This window comes from Eublepharis macularius, chromosome 6 (assembly GCF_028583425.1).
Source record: "Eublepharis macularius isolate TG4126 chromosome 6, MPM_Emac_v1.0, whole genome shotgun sequence".
Classification (NCBI taxonomy): Eukaryota; Metazoa; Chordata; class Lepidosauria; order Squamata; family Eublepharidae; genus Eublepharis; species Eublepharis macularius.
This window is the reverse complement of record NC_072795.1, coordinates 31,992,908-32,020,460: the sequence shown is the minus strand read 5'-3', so window position 1 is coordinate 32,020,460 and position 27,553 is coordinate 31,992,908. Positions and strand designations below refer to the sequence as shown.

Genomic DNA, 27,553 nt, shown 5'->3' with positions numbered 1-27,553 from the left:
GGTAGAGAAAAACAAAACTAATTTTCCATGTATATTTTGTTTCAGTGTTCTATTAGAAATAGAATGACTTGCAGAGGAAATGCCTATCTTAAACCTAGACCTGCCCTATAAAAATGCTCACATATGCATAATAGGAGGGTGTTCCCCACCCCCCTCTAGATTCATGTAGGAGGAAGATTCTGTGCAGCTTGACTTTCAACAGACAAACCAATTGGTTATGGACCTTTATCAGTCAACATGAGCTCACCCATATACCACAGCGTATAAGCAAGATGATGTTGAAATGGATTTTGCCTTTTGACAGGGGCTCCATGCGAGGTGCTTACCGTCTAGATCAACCTTATTATACAGAATCTGCATTCAGTTATCCTAATCCTGTCAAATCTCAGAAGCTAAGCACGGTCCAGCCCTGGTTAGCTGTTGGATGAGAGACCACTGAGAAAATCCAGGCTTGCTATGTGGAGTTATCACAAACTAACTCTGGTTTGTTGATAATGAGAATAGGTTTAGGAAGCCCTTGCTTTGTGCACTTGGTATGACCTCCCATGTGCTGAGCCAAGATTGAAGACTTCCTGGATTATAAGAAGCTGAAGTTTGTTGTGATGTCCGAATGGGTGGAGCAACAAACTCTTGTTTTGTTGTTGTGCTCCAAACCAGGATTTCAAACCCCAGTTTAAACCTGGTTTAGAATCCAGGTTAGTAACAAGGGCACAAACCAGTATCTATTTCTTTGACCTAACCAGACATCACCACAAACTGAAATTTCTTAAAAACCAGGAAGTCTTAAGTTTGCAACAGGAGAGGACGAGGAACCATGTGACCCTAAGGATTTCCTGGTTCATTGTTATCACAGACTAGAGTTGATGATGTTCAGACAGCCATAGAATATCCATACTGAGCATGTTTTTTGTGGTAACTGGTATTCTGATGGAGATTCTCCATAAAATAGGGTTGATATATGAGATGAATTGTTAGTGGTCAGACCTGCCCTCACATTAATAGAAGGCTTATCAATATGGCAGTATCATAAGACCCTCTTCCTCATGTGTTTTAAACACTGAGACACTGCCTGGTAAGGCAGGAAATGGCTGCCAGCTCCCAGTTGGCATGTGAGTCACCAGGGGAGACTAGCTTTCAGCCCTACACCCCTGGAGATGTGCAAAGATCATAAGACAATAGGGTCTTCTGGAAGTTCTTAAATTTATCAACTCCATACTCTGCCGATCTTCTCTTTGTCCACTCTCCTATTGTGGGATATTCAGGAATCTGATAAGCCTCACCCATCCAGCCATCACAGGTCATCAAGCAGCTTTCTACCTTTAGTAACTCCCAGGGAAGTTTACTCAAATCTTCCCAGGTTTATTGTCTTGCCCTGGAGACAGCCATTAAGTTATTGTTTTTGGGCAGAAGACACAATCCTGCTTCAGGGTACATTTCACAATATAACTGGACTACCCGTGGCTTCACGCCGTGTGCATCCTTCAAATCCAGCATCCACCCTCAATCCCCCATCTCAGCCTCTCATTTTCCTGTTGCAAAGCACTGGTTCATCTACGGTCTTCCTGTGCAGTCCCACATGGGACTGCGCACGCGCAGGCCTGCCGATACCGGAGATTTTAATAGCTAAAAACCACCAGGGGGCGCTCCCGCCTCCCAGCGCGCATGCACGGCCGCTTTCCCGCCGAAACGGCTCTTAAGAGGCGGAGCGCCCCCCACATACCCTCAGTTTCTCTTTCGCCGCCGATCATTGAGGTTTACAGCTTTCTTCGTTCGCGATGTCTGAGAAGGCCTTGTTTAAGCGTTGCGAGACCTGCAATCGTAAGATGACAAGGTCGGATGGTTGTTCCGTTTGCTTATATTGCCTTGGAGAAACACACAACACTCAGGCGTGCAAGCATTGCCGCGCGTTTACCTCCAAGGCCAGGGCGGAACGGGCGGATCGTTTGCATGCCTTCCTCTGGCAGCGTGCGATGTCGGTCGAGGACCCTCCACCGAAGTCTTCGTCTGCTCCGTCTGCGTCCTCTCGTCCTCCTGTGGCGTCGGGTTCCAAGACTCCTCGTTCACAACCGCCTCCGAGTCGCTCGGAGTCGAGGCCCGAGAGGATCCCTTCGGGTCGGAGTTTGTCGGAACCGACCGCTTCGGTTCCGAGACTTTTGGCAAGTCGACCTCCTTCGGTCTCATCGGCTGTCCAGGCTTCACCTGTCCATGGAGCCCATAGAAGTTCGACCCCGTCGGTTCCGAGGTCGACTCCTCCAACTCATACAACCTCTACGGTTCCGATGACTTCGGATCCCTCTGCAAGGTCGAAGACCGTTCCTGAAAAGAAGAAGAAAAAGCATAAGCATTCCAGTAAGCATGATAAGGCAGTGTTGGAAGGTTTACTCACCTCTCCCCCGTCGGTTCCGATCGACTCCACTCCTGTCCAAGTGGAGCAGCGGGCAGAAGCGAGTGATCATCCGCAGTCCAAGACTCCTCCGGACTGGGAGGCTCCGGAGGACGACGTCATACTCCTCGAGAAGCCTCTTACACCTTCGGGTCGGGCCCGATCGGTCTCCTACGAATCAGGCTCGGTTCGGTTGGTTCGGAGTCGACAGAGTCGGTCTACCTGTCGCTCTAGCTGTCGAAGCCCGCCGCGGTCCTACCGGAGCCGATCCAGGGAGAGTCGACGTTGAGATGAACCTGTTCCTCGTTACTTTAGTAGGGAGAGTTCATACTACTCTGACCGACATTATAGAGGTGCTTCGTTGTCTCCCTCATTTCGAGTCGGTTCCGATGTTGGATATGACCCGTCCCGCCTCCCGTCGGATCGGGTCTCTCCGCGGCCCCGGGCCTGCTACAGTGTTTCTCCTTTGTCGGAGTCACCTGAAAGGGAAATTGGGCCATCTGATGAGGCTTCGCCCACTGATGATTTTCGGGCCTATAACGAGTTGCTCTAAAGAATGGCGAAAGCCTTGGACCTTGAAGTGACTTCCACTGAATCTAAATTTACTGATAAGATATTGCAACATATCTATTCGTGATCTACTCCCTCGATTGCCTTTCCCCTTATAGAGGGGTTTGCTGATCTTTGGAAGAAACTGCAGTCTCGACCTGCGTCTGCTACCACCACTAACCAGAAGGTGGAGAGCTTGTACAGGACCAAAGATGATGCTCATCCGTTCCTGGCCGTTCACCCTCCTCCATCTTCTCTTGTCACTGAGGAGATGCAAGCTCGGCCTCGCCAGGGCTCTCTGTCGGCTCCAACTGACAAGGATAGTAGAAAGATCGATGCCTTGGGCAGGAAGTTGTATACTTCAGCTACGTTTGGCATTAAAGTGGCGAATTATGCCGCGATGGTGGCGGCCTATCAACTGTTTTTATGGAAGAAGGTGGCGTCTTTTCTTCCTAAGATTCCCGAAGACCAGCGCACCTTGCTTCGGGTCATTCAGGAGGAGGCTGTCCGCCTATCCAGACACCAGATCAATGTTGGGCGAAGTATGGCTGACACCGCATCTAGATCGCTCCTCTCCTCGGTGGTACTGCACAGGTACGCCTGGCTTCGCACGACCGCCCTCCCAGTGGAGACGAGGAACAGGGTTGAGGACCTGCCGTTCGAGGGCACCACCCTGTTCTCAGAGAAAACTGACGAGTTCCTCTCTAAGAAGAGGACCGACCGTCTGACAGCCCGCTCGTATGGGGTTCTACACCAGCCATCGCAGCAGTCTTCTCGCCCATACTATCGTTCCAGCGTGGCAGACAACACCGCTATCAGCCCTATCAAGGGTATGCTTACCAGCCGCGCAGGAACTACCAGAGCCCACAATCTGCCTTTCCCAGACGGAGGCAGGGCCAACGTCCCAAGCCTGGTTCCCAACAGCATCAGGCCAAGGACCAGGACCAATTGCATAAGCAATTCTGACAATCACAGGGACCTGACCCCACATTTGGGGACAGGTTTAATGCTTTCTTGGATGCATGGTGTTCAATTTGTTCCGATGTTTGGGTTTTGTCTATTATCCAGTTTGGTTATAAAGTTGAATTTCTTGGTTTACCTTACCTACGTCTCCCTGTGTTTTCTTCTGACCCCCCTCGTTCAGAGATCCTGGGGGAGCTCTCAGCCCTCTTGCAGAAAGGGGCTATAGAGGAGGTTCCGGTTGCTTCAGCTGGTTTGGGGTTCTATTCCAACCTGTTTCTAGTGGAGAAGAAGGATGGTGGGCTTCGGCCTATCCTGGATCTCAGGGGATTGAATAAATTTATACGAGTTCGTAAATTCAAAATGGTTACTTTACAAATGGTTTTGACTTTGTTGCCCCGACAGTCGTGGTTTGCAGTCCTGGATCTGAAGGATGCGTATTTTCATATTTCAATTTTCCCTGAGCACAGAAAGTTTTTACGTTTTGTCTATGGTCAACATGTTTTTCAATACAATGTTTTGCCCTTTGGGTTGGCCACTGCACCTAGAGTGTTCACTAAGTGTGTGGCAGTGGTGGTGGCTCATTTACGCCTCCAGGGCTGCCAAATCTTTCCTTATCTGGATGACTGGCTCTTGGTTGGTGATTCTGCTGAATCTGTGTCTAATCAGGTGTATCTCACTTTAAATTTATGTTTACGCCTGGGTCTTTTTGTTAATCAGAAGAAATCCAAGTTGACCCCTGTGCGCTCCATCCAATTTATTGGAGTAATTTTGGATGGTGTTAGGGATGCGGGCTTCTTACCTACAGAGCGTGCTTCAAAAATTAAGAGGCTTATTTCGACCCTTCAGAGGTGTCGTTTCCAATCTGTTCGCTTTATCCAGACCCTTTTGGGTTGCATGGCTTCTACTACAGCAGTGGTTCCACTGGCCAGGTTATTTATGCGACCCTTCCAATTGTGGTTCAATTCAGTGTTCTCACCGGCCCGTGATTCTCAAAATAGGAGACTTTCCGTCCCTAGGGGGGTGGTGTCCTCCCTGGAGTGGTGGCTGGATGATGCTAATTTATTTAAAGGGATGGAGTTTGGTTTTCAACAAACTCATCTGTCAGTTACTTCAGATGCTTCCCTTTTCGGTTGGGGGGCTCACTGTGCTGGCTTTTATGCCCATGGGTTATGGTCTGAGTCTGAATGTGAGGAACATATTAATGTTCTTGAGTTACGGGCAATTTTATATGCATTGATCTCCTTTTCAGATGTCGTGCGGAACAAGTCCGTTCAAGTCCTGACAGACAACACGACGGCAATGTTTTACATCAACAAGCAAGGTGGCACGGCGTCTGTGGCTCTCTGCACAGAGGCGATGAGACTCTGGAAGTGGGCCATAGATCATGCTGTGTGGCTGCATGCAGTTCACATCCCGGGGGTACAGAATTCCATGGCGGACCACCTGAGCAGACTCCACAGGGAAAACTACGAGTGGTCTCGTACAAGTATCTCGCCCCTATCTTCTCGGAATGGGGGACTCCAGAGTTGGACCTCTTTGCGACAGTGGAAAATCGCAAGGTCCTAGCTTATTGTTCCAGAGGAGGAGTAGGCCCAGAATCAAGTGGGGACGCGTTTCAATTAAGTTGGTCAGGTCCCCTGTGTTATGCCTTTCCTCCGTTCCCGCTTCTGGCACGGGTCCTCAGCAAGATCCAGAGGGACAGGGCGTCCATCATCCTGGTGACCCCGTATTGGCCGAGGCAACCCTGGTTTCACTCCCTTCTGAGTCTGCAGACTCAATCAATCTGTCTCCCGGTGGTTCCCGATCTCCTGACCTGCGGGGGGGTTCTTCACCACGACATCAGGAGACTCAAACTCACAGCGTGGTTGATCAGGCCGGGGCTGCTTTCTCCGAGGCTGTGACTAATGTTCTCTTTATTTTTTTTTATTTTTTTTTTATTTTTTTTTCTAACATACAACTACTACATACATACATACCCTACAAAACAGTAACTACAAAAGACTACAATAACACAAGGGATAGGAAAGAGGAAAGAAAAAAGAGAGAGGGAGGGAGGGGTGGAAAAAAGGGGAAGGTACCCTACAAACACTAAACACTAAACACTACATTTCTGTTTTCCCTTCATACTGCCATTATTCAAAAGTTAAAGCTTTATATTATATTGATGGAGTGGTTGACCTTACTAAATGCAAATTACAATTTAATTTCAAGTTAAATTTTTCTTCCCCTCCTGGGTCCCGGACGGAGTTCTCTCTGCGCAACTGCAGCCGCATTGCTCGTTTCCTCCCCCTCCCCCTCAGACTTCTCCTTTTCGTCTTGCTTGGTGCACTGGAATTCTGGGTTCCTGTCCTCAAAATCCCTTAGTTGATCTTCTGATAATATCTTAAAGGCTTGATCTTTATGGGTGAACCAGATTCCTTCCGGAAATAACCATTTGTACTTTATTCCACGTTCTCTCAGAAGAGCTGCGAACTTTTTATACTTAAAACGTCTTTTCCGGACTAGAAATGGGACGTCTTTCAATATCTTAATTTTGTTGCCCAAGAAGTCCAAATCCGCATTGTATGAATTGTATAGGATAGTGTCCCGGATCCTCTTAGATGAAAAATCGATGATGATCTCGCGCGGCAACTGACGCTTCATTGCATACTTTGAAGTAGCCCGACGGGCTTCCAAAATGGCGCTTTTAACTTCTTCTTTAGTTGCCCTTGCGGGTGTCGCCAATAGTTCCGAGACAAGACCCCGTAAGTCCTCGTTTTCCTCCTCTTTCACATTCTGGAGGCGCAAAATTGTCTGTGTTCGTTCCACTTGTAGCCCGATCAACTGATTCTCCACCAGTTTAAGCTCTTTATTTGTAGCCTTCACGAGTGACGCACTTTCCCGAGCAGACTTCTCTGCCCCCCCCGCTGCTTCCTTGATGGTTTTCACTTCGCTCTCAATTAAGCCGACCCTTTGATCTGTTTCATTCAGCTTGTCAACAAAGGGTTTTATAGCTTCACCAACCGCCCTCCGTACAATTTCCTCCAACGATTCTCCCTTTAAGGCAGCCGAAACTGACTTGCCAAGGGCAGGACTTTGTTTCTTTGTTGCCATTTGGGGGGGGGCGCCAACCAAATTTTGAGACTCAGCAAAGGGGAAGAGTGAGCCCTCTTGGCTTCAGATCTCACCTCTCCTTCACGTACGCTTGTAATAACAGAAGGAATTCGCTTACTTGTAGGCTCTCGCCTAATTCTGCTCTTTGCCGTTTCTCATGGCCCGGCAGCACTCGAGGCGCCGCGCACGTCCGCCGGCCTCCGTAGGGACAAACGGGCAATTAACCCCCCGCATTGATTCCAGGGGGCTCTTCCCGCAGCGTCCCGGACCCAGCCTCCCTCACTGGGAGTTTTGGGGGCTAATCTTCGCAGATCAGCCGCCCGGACAGGGTGCTCGGCCGCTTCCTCTCGAGCCAGCGAAGAGGAGCGTCCGACATGGCGGAGAAAACGAAACCGAATCCGTGACTAATGTTCTCTTAAATGCTAGACGTTTGTCTACCAGACAGTCTTATGCCCTTAAGTGGGACAAATTTTCTGTGTGGTGTAGTCGCAGGGGTTTGGATCCTTTTGAGTCCACCCTTTCTGATATTTTGGACTTTTTGTGGGAGGTGAAACAGGAGGGTTTGGCCAACTCCTCAGTCAAGGTTTATCTGGCAGCCATCTCTGCTTTTCACCCTCCAGTGGATAGAAAATCTGTTTTTTCCCACTGTTCTGCTAAATTATTTTTACGAGGGTTGAATAATTTGTTTCCCCCTGTGCGGGCTTTGGTCCCTCAGTGGTCATTGCCCCTGGTTCTGACTCGTTTGATGTCTAAGCCTTTTGAACCCTTGGCTTCCTGTCCACTCCGTTTTTTGTCCATGAAAGTGGCCTTTTTGGTTGCGGCTACTTCAGCCAGGAGGGTTGGGGAGCTAGCGGCGTTATCCTGCGAGCCCCCTTATTTGAAATTCCACCCTGAGAAGGTCGTTCTTCGTACAAAGGTCGAATTTTTGCCTAAAGTGGTATCTCGTTTTCATTTGTCTCAAGAATTGGTTCTACCAGTTTTCTTTCCAACTCCGGCTTCTGAGGCAGAGACGGCCCTTCATTCTTTGGATGTTCGCAGGGCCATTTTATTTTATTTGGATAGGGTGAAACCGTTTAGGATTGACTCTAATTTATTTGTTTGTTTTGCTGGACAGAATAAGGGTAACCGGGCCTCGTCTCAGACTATCTCTAGATGGGTGGTCCAGGCTATACTGACTTGTTATTCTGCTGCTAACTTACCTTGTCCTTTGGAAGTGCATGCCCACTCCACCAGGTCCCAGGCATCGTCAGCGGCTCTCTTCAGGGGTGTTCCACTCCAGGACATCTGCAGAGCGGCGACGTGGGCCTCGGCGGATACTTTCGTGAAGCATTATGCGCTGGACATCCTAGATAGAAAGGAGACAGCGGTGGGCACAGCTGTTCTGCACTCCATCTTTGAGTGATGCCTTGGCGTCACCTCCACCCAGGTATTTAGCTTTGGAATCTTCCCATGTGGGACTGCACAGGAAGACCGTAGATGAAAAACAGGTTTTACTTACCATAACTGTTGTTCATCTAGGTCTTCCGTGCAGGCACACATGCCCTCCCTCCTTCCCCGCTAACTCTCTTGGTACTTACCTTGCAGGGGGCGGCGAAAGAGGAACTGAGGGTATGTGGGGGGCGCTCCGCCTCTTAAGAGCCGTTTCGGCGGGAAAGTGGCCGCGCATGCGCGCTGGGAGGCGGGAGCGCCCCCTGGTGGTTTTTAGCTATTAAAATCTCCGGTATCGGCAGGCCTGCGCGTGCGCAGTCCCATGTGTGCCTGCACGGAAGACCTAGATGAACAACAGTTATGGTAAGTAAAACCTGTTTTTACTCAATGCTGCTCTCTCACGAATGCCCCCTTATCTTCAGAATTAGTAACCATCACCCAAGCCTTCCACTCTCTCCACTTTTTCTCCCTGCTTTTTTACTTAGCTCTGTTTGTGTGTGCTAGGTGATTTGTGTGCAATTGATCTTTATTATTTTATAAATAAAAACCTTTTGATTGAACATCCACTTGTTTATTAAAAGAGTCCTCTAGAGGAACAGGTGGAATCTCGCTAGTTACCTTCCTCTCACTGCCTCTCCTTGAATGATAATTTCCCCAACTTGCAAGGAGACCCCCGTTTTGGGTAACCGAATGGCTCCCACACATCATAGAGTCCATGAAGAAACTGCCTAATTAGGGAGTTTTGACTCTTCAAAGCTTAAACTCTGAAAATCTAGTTGGCCTTTAAGGTTCTACTGAACCCAAATCTTGCTCTTGTCTAATATGTGTTTCTAGTGTTCCACATGTGAAAACTGTAAGAATGGCCCCTTAGATTTAAGGTTATTTACAGTGCAGTACTACGCAGAGTTACTTCAGTCTAAGCCTGCTGAAATCAGTGAACAGAAATTGGAATAGCCGTGCATAGGATTGCACTGTTTTTTTATTAATGTTGGTAACAATACCTGACAACCATATATGTAATAAGCAAGCTTTATTTCGCTAATGTTTCTTTTCTCAGACAAATCTCTGTTGGCACATTGATCCTTCCTTGTTACTGGATTGAAATATTTGTTGCAATTGCTATGGAAGTATTTTGAATATAACAGTTCTTCTGCTTGTTATGTATAATTTTGTTCTTTTCTCAGTAAATTAAGTATATTGAGAAGATTGGCTTTTTTAATGTAAAAGATTCACTTAAAGTTATCTCAACATTTGGTGCCATTGTGTGGAATCTTTAATATCTCTGCAATGCCTACCTTGTAGCCGAAGGGTCATTGTGACCAGTTATAGCTGTTGACAATAGCATTTTGACATAACACTAGATGGTGGAGGGTTTTTTTTTTGTCATTGTCAGATATTTCCAATGTTGTATCAGAACAGCAATATAAAAATAGTTCTGAGAGGGTAAGAAATTCAGATAAAGTATTCTGATCTGAATACAAATAATTTTAAAATTCTGGAGCACATAACTGAAGAAGGAAAACGTTGCCGGTTGTCAGATACAAGTGATTTTATAGAGCAGTTTAGAGCAGAGAAGCTATAGACAGCGATGGGAGGAGACATATGCATATGCATCTAATTTAGCATACAGGATATGCATCTTACTGTGCGAACATTTGTAGATCACCTAGTGTTCACCCACAAATGCCTTTAGCTTTCTAGACATGCTACCAGAGTGGTATGGGCTCCTTGCTGTGCAACCTGATATACAGGATAAATTGTTACTTGGCAGTGTGCTATTATTGGCTATAAGGTTAGTCAGTATCTGACTCATTGTTGAGGAGCATCCATCTGGTGCTGTCTGTTGAATTCAGTGGTAGTGTTTGCAGTTAAATTACCTCTTTGGTAAGGGTAATATTACTCCACTGTCAGGGACAGAAGTGAGCACAGGATTTGGGCTTGCTTCTCTGCAACTCTGCCCAATTTTTCTCCCTTTGTGTTAGCAGAAGTTCCTACTGGCACAACTAAGTATGCGACATCCTGGTTGCGTTCCACTGCCACAAAGGAATAATCTTGCATCACCCAACTAAAACTTTCAGGAAGTGGTACTTCAGTGAACAATTGACCCGTGGAGACATAAATGCCTACAAAAGTGCATGCCACAATAAACCAGTCAGTTTCTGAGAAATTTTTTAGCTGGTTGTTAATTTATTTACCATATTTACATGCCACTTTTCAATGGAACATTCTCAAGGCAGCAGCCATTTCATGTGGCTGCCTCCAAGGGAGAGGAGAGGCAGCAGGGCTCTCCCTCCATTGGCTTGCCCTGGCATTAGCAGCCCTTGGTCCCTCTCCCCCCAGAATTGTCTCCTGCAGCAGCCATTTCATCTGGTCACTATTATACAAGTTACCTAAGGGCCTGAATTTGCTTGTTCTTCCTTTTCTATAGGCAGTTATTTAGAATTGTAAAACACCTTGAAAGCAAGGCGCAGAGAGTGAGAGGCAATATAAATGTATAAAAATATAAGTTTAATAAATATACTTTGGACAACAGTGAAACCATCTGAACTCATTGACTTCCATCACAGTTTTTCTTCTCCCTTGAACATATTTCTTGATCCTCCTAGGTTTTTCTGGGCAGATGGTACGAATGACTGTTGGAGGTGCTCTCTGTGTGTGTATGTGTGCGGCTCTTATTTTTATTATATAGCTTTGCTAGACTCAAAACAGCCACATGAAAAATTATCCCCCTCTTCCAGAACTATGTTACCAAGCACAAGGCCTGGGTAAATAGTAGCCTGATAAACAGAAATGTCATAGGTAAAGTTTTCTTCCTCCATTTTATTGCCATGCCATAAATAGTATCACCTGCTAAATTGTTGTATTAATTTGCTGCTCCTTGAAACATTTATGAGTTGCGTTTCTGCTCAGAATCCAAGTGCTCAAAGGTACATACAGTAGACTATTACAAGCTGATAATAATAGTAATTTTTGTTTCAGATTTAACAAGCCAAATAGAGACAACAGAACACAAATTCCAGAAAACAGCTGCTGAAATGGGCCATTATAAAAAGTTATTCACGTAAGACATCTAATTTTATTCATTTCAGGTATAATTCTTTCTGACTGATCTCCTCCATAATTATGTACTAAAATATAATAATAAATTAATAACAGTGTTCAGATCTGTGCTGTTGATTTCAGACAGTAGCAGAGATTGTTATTGTGAAGTTTGATTCGTGGGGGAAAATTTTATTATGTTTGGATTGCCATTAGGACTTTGTATATAAGGTTGCATCCTGAGTTTATATGCATGAAATCTTTTTGAATATGTAAAGAAATTGCAAAAAAAAAGTAGAACTGTAGGTACTGAAAATGTTTCACTTCATAAGGAAATTGGGGAAAGTATATTTCCTATCATCACAAAATTTTAGTTGATTTCAAAATAGGCTGTATTCCCATTTTCTTACTGTAGAATATGAGTTATCTTGACACATAGGGTTGGAGCCCATAGAAGAGATTTGCTGGCATGGGGGATGGATTGCTCAGGTCCCTCTGTCTCCCCAGAAGCAGCACTTTGGCCTGCAGAGGAGGGGGGGGCAAGAAAATCATGCTCTTTGGGAGGAAATCCTACTGCCTGCAGTAAATTTCAGTGGTATCTAAGCCATTATTTTGATCTATTATAATGCAGAGTATAAATTATATATGTATCTAGCAGTACCTGAAGTAAGCAGCAGGAAAGGAGTAGAACAGACAGGCAGCTTTCTGAAAGCCAAACAAAGGACTGAACCTGTCAATCAAAAGGGCAACTCCGGATGTGTAGTGTGTAGCCTCCTGATGTCATCAGGTATCAGAAGAAGAGCTACACAAGGGCTCATAGAGCAAGAATTTTGAGGGAGACAGAGTATGTAATCCTGGGCTTTTCCTGCCTCACAGTTGAGTGGACATCAGTCGGACAAACTGGCCATGGCACATCTTGGAGTACCAAAGGGAAAACGCAGGGGAAAATACCCAGTCCATAACAAGTTAACCAAAAAGTTGAAAAAAACAAGCTAAAATGAAAAAGGTACCCAAGTTAATGCAGAAAATGAAAAACTGGGATGTTCTATTAAAGTTTTCATAGAATAATAAAAACATAGAATTAAAACAATGGCCATATGTGTAGCACCTAAGCACGTCCTCTTGTGTAGCACAAATAATGATCGAGACAAAATAATGCACGCAAGTATGTCCATATATCCCTTTCAAATGACCAAGCCCAACATTATAATCATGTGTGCTTTGGCCATAAGGCATTATTTGATGGTCATTAATAATTTGCTACACCTAATTTATCTGTTTATAAAGTAAAATAGCCCTCACCAGGCAGAGAATGAATGCTAGAGGTGTGTGAATGTAAATTATGTTTTAACTGAAAATAGTTTTAATTTTTTTCTGAAAATTACTTCAATTTTTTAAAAGCAAATTACTTACAAAAATGCTGTGTGAGGACATGAAATGAGTTGATGTAAATCTCAACCATCCATGGATAATCGGTATGCATTACCTGAGCACACTTATGGGAATGATGTTACTTCCAGTGTCCCGTGTACCTAAAATTAGACATAAAGCATAATCTTCAATTTATCCAAATTCAATAATACACCAATAAGGAAGAAAAAGGCCATTTAAATTATTTACCTTTCTAGGAAGTTTCCAAGTGCTGAAAGTTACATACTGTTTTGGCACTTAAAAATCTACTGTGTGGAGAGACACGATCTCATTGTACTGCCACTCTGCAGGTCCAATCAGGACTGGACCTTCATAGCAATTTTTAAATGGTTAAATTCTCCCCTGAAATGGTGTTACCATGGCCACTGTGATGTGTAGCTTGGCTTTTAACCAGGATCACTTTGGGTACTGGAGATGCAGCTGGGGGGAAATTGTCATTCAACACATTATTGGCTGTTCTGCATTTAAATACATAGAATTGCTACTTTTATGTTTCAGTCCAAGTATGGACCAAATCTGAGGGAAAGATAGGAAGAAGACAACCTAAGGCACTGTCCAGCTCTGAGTATGGACATAGCACAAACCCCACCCTAGCACATCATCCCGATGCTATTTGCCAGTATCCTGTTTCACAGACACAAGGTAACCCTGTGAATGAGGAGAGAGGCAACCAGGCAAAGGATCCCACAAGACAAAATAGGAAAAGTTGGCAGGCAGAAGCATAAAGGCTATTCATGGGTATGTAAGATCCAGGACAAAAGCCCGGTCCAGATCCATCTTTTTCAATACAAAGAGTCTGGCATTGCAGGGATAAGGAACAGCTGCAAATTCCTCCCAGCAGTATGATACCCAGCAACTACAAAGAAAACAGGAAATCCTGCACAGTCCCAGAAGGGCTGATAGAGAGACCGGAGACTCAGATGCTATCTAGAAAACACCTGCACCAGCCTAAAGTCAAGGTGGAACCCATACATTTCAGACAGATGCACACAGAATAGGCTGCCCTGGAGCAAGGGCGCAGGAGCATTGTGACAGCCTGGCTGCTTGTCTGGCTCATAACAGACGACTGTTTGCAGGAGTGAGACAAATAGGGCCTCACTGCTGAACACCAGGCATGGATATTTTCTGCATCTTGGCAGGTATTGGCATGGTAGTGGTAATGATGGGAGAAGGCATTGAGCAGTCATGTTCACAGTACTAGTCCTGGACTGTCCAAATCTGTCCCAGTTGTCTGTCTTCCAGCCTAACACAGCCCTTTGCAAATACTGAAGAGTTACTCACAAACTCAAGGAACCCTCCAGAGCAGCGTTCTGTGAATGGTTTATGCTGTAAAGAGAAAACAACTGCCTTCTTTTCCATGCACCACAGAAATGCTTTATGCACATAGAGGCCTTATTGGATTCTAGCCAAGTATGGTGTAGAGATTAGTGTGTTGGACTAGAACTGAGACCCAGGCTTGAATCCTCACTCTGCCTTGGAAGCTTGCTGTATAATTTGGGGTTTATAATCCCCCTGCAAAGAGGACAAGGAGAGGGAAAGAGAAGGGGAATCAGCAGACAGCTCTACACTTTCCCCAGCCACTGCCCTGTCCTTGTTCTCTCACTAGAAGAGAGGGAACACTTGCCTGTCGCACACTGTGTTCACAAGGCCACCTTCTCGGAGCTGAACTGCAAGGCAGTCTTCCCAAAGATGCCCACTATGGACACCTCCTCTTCTTCCACCAGAGCGACCACCCTCTCATCCTAACCTATTTCAAAGGGTTGCAAGGATAAAAGAGAGGGAACAACAATGTAAGCTGCTTTGGGTCCCCATAGGTGAGAAAGGCGTGGTATAAATGAAGTAAATAAATTGATAAATAACTGATGGTATTATTTATTTACTTATTAAAATATCTATCTCTTTTCATTCCTCATGGCTCAAGGCAGCTTCAAGTCACAATTAAAATATTACATTTTAAAACCATCAAACTAAACCACGTATTATTATTATTCAAATTATCTGAAACACAATCAACAATAAGCAGAGGTCACATTTCATTATTGATTGGCTTTGCTAAGCTGATACAAGTTTCCACCGGAGACCTAAGTATCAACCAGATATCAGAATAATATGTACGCTGTTCCAAGTAGCGCCGTCTGTTGTTCTGTAGATGTTATGTCAGAAAACTGCAGTTTTTCCATATGAATTGCAAAGTTTTTCAAGATGGTTCCAAGTGCCCTGATGACAATGGGGATTACTGTTGCATTCTTCTTCCATAGTCGGGTGGTTTCTATTGCCAGATCTCTATATTTAATCGTTTTCTCTTGTTCTTTTTCTTCAACTGGCATATCCAGGAATTGCGACGTTGATTATCCAGACTTTTTGATTTTCCACGACTGCTATGTCTGGTGTATTATGTTCAAGGTGCCAATCAGTTTGAATTCTGAAATCCCACAAGTTCTTGACTTGTTCATTTTCTAACACCTTTTCCACCTGATGTTCCCATTAATTATTTGATACTGGCAAGTCATACTTTTTACACAATGACCAATGAATCAGCTTTGCGACCCTGTCATGTCTAGCTTTGTAGTCCATCTGTGCAATTTTGCTGCATTCAGAGATAAGATGGGCACAGTTGCATCTTTTTCCTGGCAAAGTCGACATCTTGGATTTTCACTGATTTTCTGAATTTTGGCTTTCATAACATTTGTTTGCAATGGTTGTTCTTGTGCTGCAAAGACCTTCCGTTTCTTTCTTGATTGTACCCATCTTCAACCATGCCCAAGTTAGGCCGTTGTCACTTTTTCCTTCAATATTTTTTAGTATTCAGCCTTTGTTTCAGTTGTTTTTAATATGTTCTCTGTTTCACAGCCTGAAGTAATTTTTCTGTGCTTCTGCTGATGTAAACATTCAGGCCTCTCTTTTCTTCTTCCACTACCTGATGTACTTGTAACAGTACTCTTCCACCAATTTTTCATGGTAAATATAGCCTGTCAACATCACTTTTTGGGTGTAAAGAGTGATGCATGTTCATTAGTTTTCATATTTTTGATCCAATTTTTCTAAATCGCTTCGTGTCCAATCTATTATTCCAGCTGGATATCTGATCACTGGAATTGCCCGTGTATTTATGGCCTTGATTGTATTTCCACCAATTTTGACTTCAGAATTTTTCATACTCTTGATATATTCTTTCTAAGTCAGTTCTTTTACTTTCACATGCAGGATGTTATCTAATTCTAATATTCCAAGATATTTATAATTTTCATTGTTTGATAATTATTTCATAATGTTGCCATTTTCAAGTTCCGTCAATATTTTTTACTTTTCCACGCTGCATGGAGAGTATTGAACATTTGTCTAAGCCAAATTTCATTTGAATATCATCACTGTACATTTTCACTGTATTAAGCAATGATTCAAGTTCAGTGGGACTCTTTGCATACAATTTCAAATCCATGTACAGGAGATGGTTTATTTTCCCAGCCTGATCAGAAATATAATAACCCATTTTCATTTTCTCTAGGACCATTGTCAAGGGGATTACTGAGATGTTGAATAATAAAGGCGATAAGGAGTCCCCTTGAAATATACCTCTTTTGATACAAACTTCCCCAATTTCTTCACCATAGGCCATTAACATGGTTTTCCATTTTTGCATATTTTCCTTAAGGAACAGCTTGATATTTTCACTAATTCCAAAAATTTCCAGGCAGGTATTAATCCAACTGTGTGGCAGTGAATCAAATGCTTTTTTGTAGTCAATCCATGCCATATTCAAATTCGTCTTTCTTCTTGAATTTTTCAGTACCATTTTGTCTATTAGCAGTTGATCTTTAGTGCCTCTTGACTTTTTAAAATTGCCTTTCTGTTCAATAGGGTACATATTGTTTTCCATTAAATAATTATATACTGAAGTTGATAATATCCTTGTGAAAAGTTTGAATGTTGGTGGAAGGCATGTGATGTGATTGGGCGGTAATTGCCAGGTTCACTGCCTTTTCCTTCATTCTTCACAATCAGAAATGTGCGGCCTTTTGTAAGCCATTCTTCATTGGTAGAATTTTGAAGCATTTCATTGAATTGCACTGCCATACATTGATGAAAACTTGTTAGATGCTTTAGCCAAAACTCATGCAATTCATCTGGCCCAGGTGCACTCCAGTTCTTCACATTCTTCACTTGTCCAGCAATCATTTCAGTTGTTATTACCACATCATTCATCTGTTTCCCTTTACATTTTAATCCATAGGGCATTTCTGTTATGCTCTACTGGGCTTTCCCAAATTTCTTGCCAAAATTTCAGGGCATCTTCTTTATATGGGATGATGTTCTTCTGCACTGTATTTTCTCCCAGTGACTTATAGAATAATCACTGATTGCTTCGAAATTGCAAATTTTCTTTATACTGTTTTATTCACCCATCATATCTTTCTATTTTGCCAGGCTCACTGATTGCTTCGAAATTGCAAATTTTCTTTATACTGTTTTATTCGCCCATCATATCTTTCTATTTTCTTTGCTGTTGCTGTTACCCGCTGTTTTAATTCTTCTATGATTTCAGCAATTGTTTTCCTTTCCAAATCATCCCTTTGGCATAGTCCATCTTTTATCCTCTCATTTTTCAATTTTCCATATTTCAGGTATTTTGGATTACTGATATCTCCATTGCTGGAATCTTCTTTTCCAGTCAGATTTTCCATTTTGGTATGCCAGGCCTTTTCTTTTTTTGGCAGTTTGTAACCAATCTCTGCTGTTATTATAGCAGCTGTACTATACATGAGTTGATTTGTTTCTTTTAATGTGTTGGTTGGAATTGTATCGATGACATCATTGGCTACATTCAGTAAAATTTTCACTTGGTTTTCTTTGTATTTGGCGAATTATAGGCAGTCTTTGTCGTTCACTGCCTTGGCTGATAGGACTTTAAAAATTTTCTTTCAGAACTCTTTGCTGTTCATTCAAATCATTATTATCCGCCTGATCCATAGCTTGTATTTCAGGTAGAGCATGTTCGTCCACTGTGGCTTTAATCTGTTCAGCCGTGATATTTTCCCTTCTTTGGTCATTATTTTTTGTTGTTTCTTTTTTTGCCAGTTTCTCCAATTCTTGCAATTCCAGTTCTGTCAAAACTTTATTCTGAATATTGAACCTTCTTTGATCCATTATTCTTTGCTCTGTTATACCACATTGTGGGTGATTTTCTTTCTAAATTTGCATCATTCTTTTCTGGAAACCATGGGCAGATGGATTTGCCTTAGAATATTTCATTATTTTTCGATTTTCGGCGGTTGTCCAAGTTTTGTTCTTACTTTGTTCCAGCAGCACTTCAGCAGTCTGTCCTGGTTCCTCAACATAATCTGCTGAGCTCTGTAGCCCATTTGTTGACAGGTGTCCTGGAGCCATAGCACCTGCCATGGTCCTTGTAGACCTGGGCGACGACCAATCTTGTATGGATTGCTGTTTATTTTGTCTCATTATGATTGTTGGGCGTGCTTAGTCTGGCTCCTCAGTTGAGACCTGTCTGGTTTGGGTGACCCTACTGGTAACAACGCTACCACCAGCATAGCTCTCAGCCTCATTGGAACACACAAGCCCCACCACCACTGCAAGATGGCACCCTTGGTGGGGTTGTTGTTGTTGTTGTTATTTATACACACCTCCACCCAAAAGATGCTTGCAGTTTAAATATGTGCCCTATTAAAAGCATTGACAAATATAATGTTCTTGCAGTGCCTTTGTAAGGTTTAAACATCAACCACGACAAGTTCAGAAGTGAGATAACCTTTTTATATTTGTTTTTTTAAAATGCATTAAGATGTATTTATGTATGCAGTGTATTTACATACATAGATGTATGTGGTGTATTTACATTGACATCACCTAAAGACAGAATCAGAATCAGTTTCAGGGAGTTCCTTAAATATTAAAGAAGGTTCTTTTCTACAAAATGTACACTGCAATTCTTGCATTTGCATTTTTATCAGAACTGCAAATGTGCTGTTGCTAAGCATTCTAAATATTTTAGCAGTAATGTAAATGAAAGGAACAGTGAGCACCATGTACGTAAATATACTGCAATGAGTTTCTAAATGTAATTTTGAGACGTGGATATAATCTGGGTCTCATTTAACAAAATAATATATTTTATTTCACTTTAAATGTAAATATGAAGATTAACTAGGGTTATTAATAGTAACTCAAGTTAATGTAATGTTGTCATAATGTAATGATCAGAAATTTCTCTCTAGTGTCCAGCCCAAACTTTCATTTGAATGGTTACACTGCATGACCATTTATGATACTGAAAATAACGGGCACTGCAAATTCAATATTTTGTGGTTGCTACAGTAAATGATCACATATTAGTTTGGAATTACGTTGAGAACATACATTGCTGAAGCTTAAAATGGCAGGAAGCTGCTCTCTCTTGTAAGGTTAACCTGCCAACTTTTAAAACCCCAATGGAGATTGGCTAGGGTTGCCAACTTCCAGATGGGGCCTGGAGATCTGAAATTACAGCTCATCTCTAGACGACAGAAATCAGTTTCTTTGAAGAAAGTGGTTGCTTTGTAGCGTGGACTCTACAGCATCAAACCAGGCTGAGGTCCTTCCTTTCCCCAAACCCTGCTCTCCCCAGACACCACCCCGAAATCTTCAAGTATTTCCCAACCCAGTGTTGGCAAGCCTAAAATTAAGGCTGTTCCCCTGATCTTAAGTCTTATCCTTCATATTCTTTCACCTGTAACTAATAACAAGAAAGATTATGTTTATATTCACTATGTGCTTATACACATTAAAGATAGTTCATACTTCAAAAACAAACAGTTAGCCCCATTCAGCCACAACAACCAGTCTCTGTTCTTCTATAGCAGACATTGACCCAGCTTGTTCTCCTGCTTAGATGTTCCCTTCCTCTAGTGGACAGAGTGCGATTTCCTTGTTTGAAAAGCCTTGAAACACTCTTCAGTTTGCCATAATGTATGAGTTCAGATCTTGGGAAAATTGGGATTTGGTGCTAGGATAACCGACCTCAAGGTGGGGCCTGGAGTTCTTTGAGAATTACAATAGATCTCCAGATTACAGAGATCTCTTCCCCCAAAGGAAATAACAGTATCTGATGGCAAGCTCTATGGCTTCTCCTCCATCCTCCCCTGGCACCACACCCCAGTTTCCCAAACCAGAGCTGCCCACCCTAGTTTTGGGAAGGAAACAAACTCCATTTTGCCCAGGGGCCCATGCTCAAAGTTCACTGCAAGCTGGAGATTATTTCAAGGCTTCACAAACCAAGAAGGCTTCTGTTGCTCTCTGCATCTAAGAAAGGAGTGGCACATGCAAGTGCAAGGTGCATTGGTGTCCATCTTGATGACTACAGCTGAAAGACATCAGTTATTACAGCCGTCTGTCTGATTGCTTGCTGCTGCATGGACAGAGCCTTCTCTCCTCCTGTTAAAATATGAAGCTAACAATAGAAAGCAAAGTCTTTGGTTCTCATACCTCATTGTGGTCTGCTGACTCTGACTCTTTCCAAGATCTTAGGAAGAGATGGGGCTTCCCTGGTGCCAACTACATAAAGCCCTTGAAGTGGAGATGCCAGGGACTGATAGTTCTGCGTTCAAAGCATGAGCTCTACTGCTGAGCTTTAAGAAGCATAAGACACCGTTCGCCTACTTCAGTTATTATTTGGGCCTCGGGATTCTACTGGGGCTGAGGCCAGAAGCAGGCTCTGAGCACACTATCATTCCTGCTACCCTGTCCAGCACAATTTCCTCTATGAAAAACAGTGTTGCGCTTACCTGTAACTGTTGTTAATCGAGGTCTTCCATGCAGTCACACATATCCTCCCTCCTTCCCTTCTAAGCCTTCCAACTTGGGGTGGTATGGCGGCAAAAGAGGAACCGAGGGTATCGGGGGCACTCCGCCCTCCTAGGGGCTGTTTTGGCAGGAAGACAGCCACACGTGCGATGGAGAGTGAGAGCTCCCCCTAGTGGATTTTCAGCTAAAGTAACCTCCGAATCGGCAGGGCTGCACGTGCTCAGTCCCATGTGTGCCTGCATGGAAGACCTCGATGAACAACAGTTACAGGTAAGTGCAACACTGTTTTTCACCCAGATGTAGTGTGTGTAGTGGTTAGAGTGGGATCTGAACATAGGTTCAAATCCCCAGTCTGCCTTGGAAACTTGTGGGGTGACCTTGGGCCAGTAACACACTTCAGCCTAACCTTACAGGGTTGTGAGGAAAAAATTAAGTGGAAGAGAACAATGTAAGCCACTTTGAGTCACCACTGGGGGAGAAGGTCGGGGTATAAATGAAGTAAATAAAATAAATATTTCCTGGTTCAGTCAAAGATTTCTGCCCACAGAGAAGGGAGTACATAAGCGATCAGTGGGTGGTTGTGTGGGACAGGATGTGGCACAACCACCAAGGGGCATGCTTTATTAGGTGACAGTGAAGGCCAAGGTAGGTGCCTCGGGTCAGTGTAGGTACATGGTTTCTGCCTGCCCCAGTACATCCAGTGTGGGCTCGTCGTGACATCATGAACTCTGGACATTGCTGGCTCATCAACAGCTGTGTATCTGCATAGTACTCAGCCCCCTGCCCTCTGCCTCTGCCACATGATGATTGCCTTTCAGCTGCACTGAACAAGCACATTGGGCTCCAAATCTCTGGCTGGGGTAAATGCAAGTTCCACTCTCACCACTGCTTAAATCAAGAAGAGCCAGGTAATGGCTGAACAGGCCTATAGTTCATGTCTCTTCAGGATTGATCATATGGATCCCATGTCAATACATTTTTAATGACTAGATTAATGACTAGGCAGAGGGCTTTCACTATACAGTTAAAAACAGCTGAAAATCCAAAACAATGGATCTTCTAAGCTGAATAACAACATGCTGCCATAAGAAATTCTGTCGCTGCTCTATATCTGTTAGCATACAATTGGTTAACAAAGACTGCAGGATAACAGGCACTGTGTGCACAGAGCCTGGTGCTTTCGGGAGACATGCTTTTCTTCTGGCAGGTCCTCCTGATAATCATTACTAAGCAGAGCTTTCCCAAAAGAATCATCACCCAAAGGTGTGGCTCCATTTGGAAAACATGTTCCCGGAACGCTGTGCTAAATTACTCCTTTCCTCCTACTTCATTTTCCAAAACTGCTCTTCTGCTAGAGTCTCCTGATTTCCATCTGTCTGAACTGAAAGTTTCATTAAATGGAACATCAGTTGGAGATAACAAGGATGTGTACAATTTGAAATTATAATCTAGGTGTGGGATAATATTTCCAGTTCTCTTTGATACTTCACTTCATGCCACTACAACAGTATTTTTCCTAGAGAGAGTGAGTGTGTGTGCGTGCATGCGTGCGTGTGTAGCATGGGTTGTCTTCATAACCTACAAGGTGTTAAATCTCAAGGAGTTGCATTAATTTATCTCCCTACTAGTACTGAATGTTACGAATTACATTTATTAATCCATTTTATGCATTCCCTACCTTCTTAAGTGATTTTGTTCACAAGCTTTGCAAGTTGATACCAGAAGTATAGTAGGACTCAAAATAGTTGAACCACCTACCCAACTCCCCTCATGTGCCTGTGTGACAAAAAGCAGTTATGCATCGAACATGCCGATTGCCTGGAAGGAACAGTTACCTGCACTGAGGAGTGCAGAACAACAAGCGTACTAAAATAATTTTTCTAAAACAGTGTTTATGGAAGCATGACACTACAAATAGCAAGTTCACATTGGTTGTGTCTGGAGAGGGCCTGTGGGATAATGGTAGAGCGTTGATACCTGCAGTTAAAAGGTCTTGGATAGCACATACTGGGAAATAGCTTTCCCTGCCTGAGACCATGAAGAACTACGCACTTTTGAGTGTTTATTGGAAAAGCCTATATAACTATTTTAAATAATCAAACGAACAGACCTGAGTTTGATGGAACGATGGTATAACTATGAGTTGGATCCAACCAATGATTTAACAGAGCCTTGCCCAGTTGGCCCCACCTTAAGGAGTGGATTGCCTGATGAGCTTATGAAGGCTTCCGTTCTTGTGGCTTTCCACAAACTATGCAAAACTGAATGCTTTTTTTTACACAAATAATATAGCTGTGCTGTAATAAAATGCTTCAGAAAGATGCTTTGGTAAAGGGACAGCAGGATTTGAGTCCAGTGGCACCTTAGGCACCAACCATCTTTTCAGAGTCTGAAGAAGGGAGCTCTGACTCTTGAAAGCTTACACTTTGAAAATCTCATTGATCTCTAAGGTGCCACTGGACTCAAATCCTGCTGTTCTACCGCAGACCAACATGGCTATTCATGTAAACTATGGTAAGGGGACAGGGGCTATAAATTATACTACTGCGTACTGCCTGTTGCTGAAATATGCTCCTACTGTGTAATTTCGGCATCATTTTAACTTTCCATGTTTAAATGTTTATGCTTTATTTCATCATTGTTTCAGCTCTGTATCAGAGCTTGTTTTCCAGTTTGTGCAACCCAAACCCTATTGCATTGTTTATTGGACATCTCAGTCGGTTGACCATATTGACACTGTGTAATCTGCCTTGAGCCTAAGTAAGAAAGGCAGTCTATAAATAGTGTAATTAAATAAATAAAATTCCCCTCCTTATTACACCCCATCATCCCACATAGCTTTTGTCCAAGCAGGTCACGAATCGATCCCCAGCATAGCCTTCTTTGGTGGTTGAAGGGGATTCTTCTTTCCTTTTTTACCAGCAGAAAAGCTGTTTGTATCCAACCTTATATGTTCATATGACATGCATAGCAAATTTTTTGATTCTACCAATATTCAGCATGCATCATACTTCCTGATACTAGTTCTAATGCTTAGAATTAAGTGCTTTTAATCTGTAATTAGTCTGTGATTGTAATTGAGTTGAATCTGTGATGTCGGTTATATTTTCTGGATTTTCTTCTTGAGTAATTGTACAGGGTTTTACAAAGAATATCTACGTTTTACAAAGAAATACCCACCCGCAACACTGGCAAGTTACCCTTGCATTATATGCCATGTGTAATGTTCTTCTGAATTGAAAGCTTTAATTCAACAGTTACATAAATCATGGTGACAGCCAGTTCCAGAAATCATTTGGCATGACAAATTTCAAAAGAAATTCTTCAAGACTTGAAGGTCTTCATACATTCTTCAACAAATGTTTCTACTTTCTTGTGGCAGTTATTTAATGATAATTATGCAAATGAATCATTTAATAGTTGGATAATTATCTTTGACTTCTTAGGATAGGAAGAAATGAAATAGATGAAAGGGAGTTTTAAAATTCTGTCTGTTAAAAAAACCCCAGTCGGCATAATATATTATCACTGAATGCAGGTCTACACTAAAACTACACTGTTTCAGCACCAAATTAATTAGTTTGATGTATTCAAAGGTCAAACTATATACAGTTGCTTTTAACTTTCCTGTACTATTTTTTTCAGTGAAAAGTAGCCATAGGAGGCTGTAATCTTGAACATACAAATAGCAGTGGGAACACTTGCTTAACAGTTTCTCTGTGGACCATGCCCTCTCAAAAGTGTCTGCTGCTTGCTTTTTTCCCTGCAGGCAAAAAGATAAAAGGACTTACAGATACTTAACTACCAGTTTGGTAAAGATCAGGTGAAGCAGCCAATAGTGCCCCACCTGATCCTATAAAAGTGGTGATTCAGTTGTTTCTCAGCTCATCTCTTGGGCTGACCTTCTCTTTTCCCTCTTGCCCATGTGCTTCCTGGTTCAATTTATCTTCAGACAGAAGTGAATGTATTCTAGACTGAGGAAACATGAACCCATGATGCTGCTATACACTGAGTCAGACTACTTGTCCATCAGGGCTGGTACTGTCTACTCTTTCTGGTAGGTGCTGTCTGAGGTCTCAGGTTGAGGTCATTTACTCGCTAGCTGATTCTTTTAACTGGAGAGCTTGATCCTGGATCCTTCTGCATGCAAAGCAGATGCCTTATCACTGAGCTATGCCTTCCCAAGACCTTACTTACTATCTCCAGAAGTCAAACTCCTGACACACCAGCATAACAGAAGCTCTGCCAAAGAGCTTTGTTAGATATAGTATTGATCTCTAGACTTCAAAACAGTTACCTTTTCTAAATGCTGGTGTTTCTTATTGGCCTTCTGCTTGAGTAGAGTAGAGTGAAGATTTTTTAGGGAGGGGGAATCCTGGAGAGGCTGCAGTTTGGGAAGGAGAGTGATCACAGAGGGCTATAATGCCGTTGAGTTCACATGCCAAAGCAGCCATTTTCTCCAGGGGAACTGATCTCTGTAGTCTGGAGATCCGTTGTAATTCGGGGAGAACTCTAGGCCCCACCTGGAGGCCTCTCTCTCTTTCTCTCTCCCCCTCTCTTGGGCCGGTCCTCTGATTGTGGTTTCTGATTCTAGGGTGCCAGACTAGTGCAAACTGTAGCTTGCAGGTTTGGATGTAAGGCAAAGCTGTGGTTTTCTGCAAAAGAGAAGGGACTGGAGCCCACAAGGAGAGGGGTGAGGGAGCGTGTGACAAGCATTGCTCATGTAATGTCAGAACCAGCGTTTAGCGTTGCATGTGAACCAATCCAGGTGTTTAATCTCTGCTTGTCCAACCATTATCCTCATTCTGCTTATCTCTTTGGACTTTTATCTGGCACATCTGCACAGTCCAGAAATATCCTTCTGAAATAAGTTCAGAGGTTTTTTCAAAGTCTGTCTTCATCAGTACAAAATCCACACCGTAGATTATTGAAAGTATAAACCCCGCACGATTGGGGGGGAATTTCCCCATTGCCTGATGTGATCATTTTCTTTTGCTGGACAAGAGGTTCCATGTTCAGTCCTCATTGTGTCTCATCTGTTCAAAAGGATGGCAGTTCTGAGTACAGTTTTTAAGATACTTGCAGTGAAATCCTAAGCAGAGTTACACCAGTCTAAGCCCGTTGACTTCATTGGGCTTAGATTGGAGTAATGCTGTTTAGGATTTCACTGTTAGTCAATGAATCTGAACCACTCTTAAACCAGTCCACACAGAGAAGAGCTCCATGCAGATTCTTTGCCCTCCCCTATAGATGTTTGGAAAGTCAAAACCATGCAGAAGACCTGCTGTAGAAAAATGGAAACTCGAATTCAGGCTGGCTGCTTTAGACAGCATTCCTTCTGTTTAGTGTTCCTAAACTATTTTCTATCTATGTTATCTTTTTAAATCTTTTTTTCCTTGGCTTCTTTTCCAACCCCTTCTGTTCAACAACACTTATCTGTTCCTTTGTATCTGTTTACCAACCTTTCACCAAAAGAGTATTCAAGACAAAACAGCAGCAATGCAAATTTTCCAGCACCAACAGTGTACAGATTATCTAATTGTTCGTATGCTGTGGGTTGACTCCAGCTAGCATTTTCTCTCACTCAGTTCCCCTCATTAGAGTCCCTGTATGGCTTTTGTACATGCAGGTCCCAGTTTTGGTGGTCAGAGAGAACTCTTCCTTCCTTCCTTCCTTCCCCCCCACCATACATTTTGGGGGTTTGTTTGAGTCATTATGACTGTGCAAATTATGTGGAATAAAATCAACAAAGTGCTGTGGAGTCAATACTTAAAGAGAGAGGGGTATGTAGAGGTAGGGAGGGCTGAGAATGGTTTTCAATTAGTCTGAATTCTAGTTGTAGATATAAAGAAAAAAACAAATATAATTTTAACCGTCCTTTTAAACATTAATAGCAAAAAAAGTGTACCAAAACACACTTTCACATTTTATAGCTGCCGGATAAAACTGAAACTCTTGAGATTGCATTAAAAATTTGCCAAATAAAAATGTCTTTTATCTAGAAAATGTTTATCCTGCTTCTCCAGGGAAACATCTCACTGCATGAGAAAAGTTTATAGTGATTTTATAAGCAGGGCATTTTGTAACGTGAAATTTTATTTTCTAGAAAAACATCAAGAGAAGTTGAGGAGTATCAAAGTGAACTTAAGAAACTGGAATCTAAAATTGGAACATCAGAAGCTCGGTACAAGTTTCTGTTGGTTATAATTGGAGACAAATATAAAAACAGGACTGAAATTTGGAAAATCATATCCTCCTTTTAAAATATTTTTCTCATAATCATTGTTTTTTCCCATTATCTGAGCTTCTTTTTGTGTTTGTTATTTTTCTATTTTTGTACATTCCCACATCATCTCCTTTTCTTATTGTGTCATCTTCCCTTTCTCTGAATTTCTGTCCCTTGCAGACTGCACACCTACAGGCAGGGTCTGCCTTTTTAAAACTTTGGTGAAACAAGGGTTGGATCCCATGCCCCTGTCCCATTATGCTTACATAAGCAGCATTTCTGCTCATTCAAGAGCCGCCCCCTGTACCGTACATCCCTTTCTAGCCCCCCCATCTTGCTTCTGAGGTTCTGCTGACCCCCAGGAAAAACATTTCAAGGAGCACAGCAGATTGCAGCAAAAAAGGGGAAGAAGGAAATTTCCATTCCACAGGCACAACTGTGTTCAAGGTGCATAGGATTCAACCCTTTTTTTCAAGTGCTGTATGAATCATCATCATCATAATGACCATTTCCTAATTTCATTCCTGTTACCCTTTCATATACGTTATCTGTACATAGTCATTTTACGCTGATGGAATTACATTGGTTAAATAGAGAAATATTCTTTGCATAATACTGGTATTTACTGGAAGGGTCATATGAAAATA

At 42.8% G+C, this 27,553-nt stretch overlaps 1 protein-coding gene across 1 annotated transcript in view; it reads left to right on the top strand.

Annotated features, from left to right (window-relative positions):
* The window catches only part of LEKR1 (leucine, glutamate and lysine rich 1), a 101,456-nt gene that overhangs the window by 49,538 nt on the left and 24,365 nt on the right, over nucleotides 1–27,553 (top strand). The window contains exons 7-8 of the mRNA XM_054983882.1: nucleotides 11,396–11,477; nucleotides 26,787–26,864. Of these exons, the coding sequence (XP_054839857.1) occupies nucleotides 11,396–11,477; nucleotides 26,787–26,864 (160 nt within the window). The remainder of the gene's footprint in view (nucleotides 1–11,395; nucleotides 11,478–26,786; nucleotides 26,865–27,553) is intronic.